The sequence below is a fragment of the Nannochloropsis gaditana genome, assembly GCF_000240725.1.
Source record: "Nannochloropsis gaditana CCMP526 unplaced genomic scaffold scaffold001, whole genome shotgun sequence".
NCBI lineage: Eukaryota > Eustigmatophyceae > Eustigmatales > Monodopsidaceae > Microchloropsis > Microchloropsis gaditana.
Genome location: NW_005803952.1, coordinates 11,911 through 17,800, shown reverse-complemented (window position 1 = coordinate 17,800; position 5,890 = coordinate 11,911). Strand labels below are relative to the sequence as shown.

General features: G+C 48.1%; 1 protein-coding gene across 1 annotated transcript; it reads right to left on the bottom strand.

Moving 5' to 3' along the window:
- Positions 1–419, bottom strand: NGA_2019900 (mrna (2 -o-methyladenosine-n); the record flags this gene model as incomplete). The annotated part of the gene is made up of 1 exon (XM_005856335.1): positions 1–419. A coding segment is annotated over one exon (419 nt), but the record flags the coding sequence as incomplete, so codon positions are not given.
- Positions 420–5,890: the final 5,471 nt, after the last annotated feature.

Below are 5,890 nucleotides of genomic sequence, written 5' to 3'. Positions count from 1 at the left end.
GCATTCCCATGGCCGCTTCTCGTTCGCGCTGCTCTCGTGGAGGTGTTTTAGGTCGAAGATCTTCAATGAGGACGGTAGACCCTACCAAGTGACCAGCACACATTGTCCCATCTGGATTCAAGCCCGGCTCTTCCATCAATCTCGAATATGTCCTCGCGTCATACGTCGTGCCCGGCACATCCTTACCAACTGTCACCCAGCCTGGCCGAATGTTACGCGAGCATCCAAACAGCTCCAGACGTCGCCGACCTAAACAAAACTGCTCCATTATCGTGTAAATTTCTTCAGGTTTTGCTGTGGAAAGCGGGTCGATGGGTTGTTCTCCTACTACAAGATCCGTGTGGACGTTGCAATGGATTATGTGCCCATCTCGATTACGACGTACTGAGCCTTTGATACCCATAAGGCAATGCTCTTTGGTACGTACAAATAAGCTTGTTGCGGAGGTGGATAATTCTGGCTGAGAGTGTTGACAATGCTTGTTCGTCTTCACCCAGCAAATCTCCTCGCATCGCCGATACCCCCACTTCTTAAGCAAACGCCTACCATCTTCAACGTGCAAGGCCCCTTGCGCTGACCCTTCTGTGATGCGCCCCCCTGAACCGCACCACAGGAACACAAAACTAGGCAACTCACCAATTTCGTCAATAGGCAGGGACTCCAAATCTTCGTGCCCCCATACCTCGTCCAGCTGCAAAGACGCATCGCATGTCTCCGAGCACACAGACGGCTTGCCATTCAGTACAAAGGGCGCGGCTCGACGCGTGTATTCCTCCCAAGGTGGATCAATATATATAATGTCAAATTTGGTGCCTAGGCTCCGCAGATCAAATGTTCGGAGGTCGGCCTTCACATACATCGCAGGCGTTTTGCGGGTCTCGACAATGTGCTGCTTTGCAGAAAGTAACTTTGCCAGCTTGGGATATTCAGCAAATCCATCCTCAACCGTTACATCCCTAATGAAGTTCTGGGGTCGTTCGCGAGTCTGAAGAAAATGTTGACTGTAGTCGTTTTTAACCTCGAAAGCGTTGTGCCGTAGACTTGTGCTCTCTTCTTCTTGAAGTTCACCCTGCTCGTCGAAGGTCTGCAGGAATAAGTTCCGTCGCTTGACAAATACGTGGGATGTTGATGGAGCCATGAGTGACTTCGCATGTGAATACCCTTTGCCTTGCCCGCATGTGGAATGGCGCTTTTGCGGAGGCGGCATTGGACCCCGATCCATGATGGAAGTGACTGTGAAGTTCGTTGAAGGTTTGAGACAAAATGAAAACGAAAGGCATCTGAAAGCCGAATATTCATGAGTCTCTCAAACAGAAATTTTCCTTTTCAAGTTCTTGGTCCAGTCATGCGCATTCTGTCTTGATCTTCACACGCAGAACAGGAAAATTCTTCAAGTTGAAGCCAGCGGTTGTTTGCTGGACGTCAGCGGGCTTGGACGCGCTCGGACGCTCGGGCGACGCCGTCCCTGGAGAGCAAGAGCAATGTATAAACCTCCAAAGCAACTGCTCCAATACAGCGTCACATTACATTGATCATATTATGTAGATGTTCTGAATTCAATGCTTGGCTTGCTTAGTGTTTTGTAAAGCTCTCTCAGTTTTATTCTGGGCCAGGTTGACGCGTCCCTGCTCGCAGTATTCGCTGCACCATGTCAATTCTCTGTTTTTTCGATCCCCCCGTCCATGCACTACAAACCAATAAATCTCAGTAAATCAAACTTTTTAATATGCTCTATACATTTCAGACGTCTTAAGAATTTAAGGGCGCACATGGCGATGGTTGGGCTGCATCGTGTTGCCCATATCACTTTTGCCGCCGCAATGTCGCTGCTGCTCGCGTCGTCCACGTCCGCACAAACATTTCCCGGTTGTTCTTCTACAGATATGCGTCAGCTTACATGGGTTGGCCGAGGACTGATGAACTGCTTCAGTCTGTCCCTCGGCGAGGTCTTTATGTTCATGGGTGGCCTATCTTCCGATCAAAGTATCTGGTTAGACCGGTGCTCTGAGTCTTCCGACCAGTACCAAAATGAATGTTTCCAGCTTCTTGAGTCAATACTGCAACAAGCTGCGAGTCAACCAGGATCTGTGCCTGCTAAAGTGGTGGGAGTCATTTATCAGAATCCCCCCGAGGTGCTCAATTGCGTTGCTGAAGTTAATAACCAAGTAGGCAGCTTTTCTCCAACTTGTACAGATGGTGTCAGCCTGGGCCAAATCACAAGATCATCAGCACGTTTGGCGCCGTACGTGAACAGCATCAAGCCATGGCACCTCCCTCCGCAGATGGAGGGATGCGCGGTAAATGATCTACTCAACCTGCAGTTAGCCTACTTGCCCTTCATTGACTGTCTTAATTTCAACTTTACTCAATTGATTGAAGGCTTCGGCTCGTCTAGTCCTAATATGGGAGCACAACTGGAGGATGCTACCATCCGTGCCGGTATTAGCTGCCTGTATGACCCGCACATGACCAATTCTGATTGCATGTATCTCGTTATATTGGCCACCACAAAGCTACAAGGAGGAAGCTGGAGCGACATGGGTGTGTACGCTATGCGAGCCCTGACTGACTATCCGCAGGCCTGTCAATGTGTTCGAGGAGCGAGTCAATCAGCCGCATATCAAGCCGTATCCACGAGTTGCCCAGCACACGATTCACTTAATTTTCTGACGGCCTTGGAGGCTTCTTGTGCATTTGAACCCCAGATCCAGTCTTCGCTGTCTAAAGCACTCAACGGCTGCTCTGACGCTGATGTAGTGCGTGCTGAGCTAGTTGGCTTACAAATTTTAGATTGTATGGGTGCTGACGGGGGGGATTTGGCAGGGAGCACAGATGAATTGACAGAGGCCCGTATAGCTCAGATAGCGAACTGTGTCAATGACCCTGGATATGAGAATGCAGAATGCTTGGGCTTACTTGGCTCCTTGGCAAGAATCGCAGCTGATGCACCTGATAGCTTGGAAGCGAAACTAGTCGATGAAATGACCACAGATGGCTCTGAGTTTTGTGCATGTCTGGATCGGGCTGCGCACAGTCCACCTGCAAATGACCTTGGAGCCGTATGTGAGGTACCTTTCTCGGGCGTAGACTTCCTGCGGGAAAACAAAAAATATTGCGAAGCAATTGCTGCTGTGCCTCCTGCATTCTGGGCGACAGCCGCTGCAGGGATTGTGGCTGCGGCTAACGCGCCTCTCTCAACTGAAACCGCAACGGTCCATTCCGTGTCGACTCGTCCTGGACAGGACACTGTGGAGATTTCGCCTTCATCCTCGCATCGTGGCAAGGATAAGGGTAATTTGTGGGGTTATTTGCCTTCTTCAAGTGGTGTTTTGAGCTATTTCTCAGATTCTGAGGCTACCAACGAGCAAATCAGGAGGCTTGAAGAGGGCAAGGATGGCAAATTTCGCTTGGTTGGTAAGCCAAAAGCTGAGATAGTAGAAGGACAAATGCATCTACGGTCCAGCGCTCATGATAAAGATTAAAATCGGCCATGTCGTGCTAAAGTTGAACGACAGCAATACAACAAAATGGAATATGATTGCTTATCCACTTGTATTCGATTGTGTAGAAATTATGTATGTAGTCTCTCCATGCCAAAATGCGCTATTATATTCATTAAATTTCGTTGAAATGTTTCGGGGGACTTTGGAATGTCTGTGCTCTGATAAATGTGACATCTGAATCATCGTTGCCCATGAAGGACGTTGACGTGAGGTTCATAAGAGACTTCACCGGCAACTGGTAAGTTCATTTGCAACAGCTTGATAAACAAATTGATGGATGTATTTCTCTTCTAGACAGCACGATCGCTCTCTGAAAATTCTAGATGGTGCATTATCAGACGCATTGAGCCTTCATGTCGGGCAGCATCTCAACGGCACCAGCCCCTCATTAATGAAGGAAGAAACGGTTCTTTAAATTTTTGATGTCCACCATGCCAATCTGTCTAGTCATATTAAATGCGGTAGGACGCATTTCACTCTGCCTCTTCAAATTTCGCGTATGGAGAGAGTTCAAAGCACCCAATGAATGCCCAGCAATGCATCATCCTCACACAGGGCTGCGCATTCAAGCACAGCCACCTCTTCTCTATCGCTACGACTTGAGGGTTCAAGCAGGGTGCTGAGCGTACCCATTGAGCTCGTATATTTTGTCCACTCCTAAGTCATTCACCCTCTGGGACCCATCACAAACGTGTGCACCTGAATTTTGGGCCGTTGCTATCGGGACCCAACCTCATCTATTCTCTTGACCTGCGGATGACACGCCAAAGTGACTGGTTTCTACCCTTACCCTTTTTTGCCATACCTAACATGCAGATCGGGGACATCGTCCCCTGGTCTCACCCATCGATTCGCTATGGACGAAGACGCAGTATTTGAGGACGGACCGAGTATAGGGCGTTTCCGGGTAACCAAACTGAAAGGTTTGAATATCTGTCCCGCTATAGATGAAAATGGTGCCTCAGCCTCATCAGAAGAAGAAAATGGTTACAAAGTAAAATTCGTAGTACTGCTTTTTGGATGGTTGACTTGCCAAGATAAGCATCTCAGAAAATATGCAGCGCTATATCACGAACACTTTGCTTGCAAAGTAGTGCTACGCTACACTGTACCTGCCGGCAATGTCCTCCGTAGAAAGCAATCAGAAGTGGTGCGCACAGCGGAGGATATCATGTCTTTGATACCTCTATTTTTTCCTCGAGCCAAAGTACTTGTGCATTACTTTAGTAATGGAGGTTGCTTTGTTCATCGCAGATTGCTACTGCTGCTGAACGGTCACTATAGACAACGGTCGCGACGGTTCTGCTGTGATAGAAGACCGCCCAATGAGGAGCACTCCTTTTCTCAGCTCGCCGCAACAATATTTGATAGCTGTCCAGCGGCTGCAGACGCTCAAACTGGTGCTAAGGCACTCAGCGCAGCCTTGCGGGTGAGTAACCTGAATGTGTATCGTAGGTAGAGGAATCCATGGACATGGAATGTCTCTGTCGAATAGAATCCGTGGCATTCGAATGAGTAATTGTAGGATGTAGTGATTGTCCAAATGTCAAAAATCCGAAACTGCCCACATGTACTTATGTGTACCCGTAGTATTCTTACCTTCCCGCGCTTACAACATTTACTCCTGTTGCTCGGCGGCCCCTTCCACAGGCACCCTTCGCCCGGCTTGCCACCTATATCACCATCCGTTTCGGCCTTGAAGTCTATGGACTAGCACAATGCTGGCGATATGAGCGCAAATACTTGGAGCATATAGAGAACGATCACCTGCTTATTCCTAGCCTTTATATATACTCGGATGATGACACCATCACAGACGCAGCACTGGTTGAAAGGATTGTGACGAAGCGGAAAGCATATTTCACATCCCAGGGCATTGTTGCAGATGTCATGGTGAGGACATGGAAGGTTAGTGAACCATCAAGTCATGTCTGCCACTATGCGCACCACCCAGATGCATACAGGGCTGAAGTCGGGAAGTTTCTTCAGGCGCACGGATTATTGTGAAAAGGTATGTGGAGCATGAGATTATGGTTAGTGTAAAAAGGAAAGCTTGGTCCGCATACTCCGTGAAAATTGATCGTTTAAAATGAAAAAAGTGATGCGTATTTCAACTAGAAGTCATTCGGTAGTACATAGCCGATGACCATTTCTGACGAAATAAAGTAAGGGGTGAACATCACCCATGGAAGCGAATGGATTCTTCCTTCACCTTTTCTTTTTGGAATGATCAGTTATAACGTGACCCTTAGTGCTGATGCAAGGTGTGTGAAGTGATTTTTCATGTGACGATCAATCCTTAACACTTGCGGGTTGTCCGGAGCTTGCAGTCACCATAAACCTCATTCGAAAGCTCCTTGTGTTCCCAAACGTGCTTGTGCTCACGA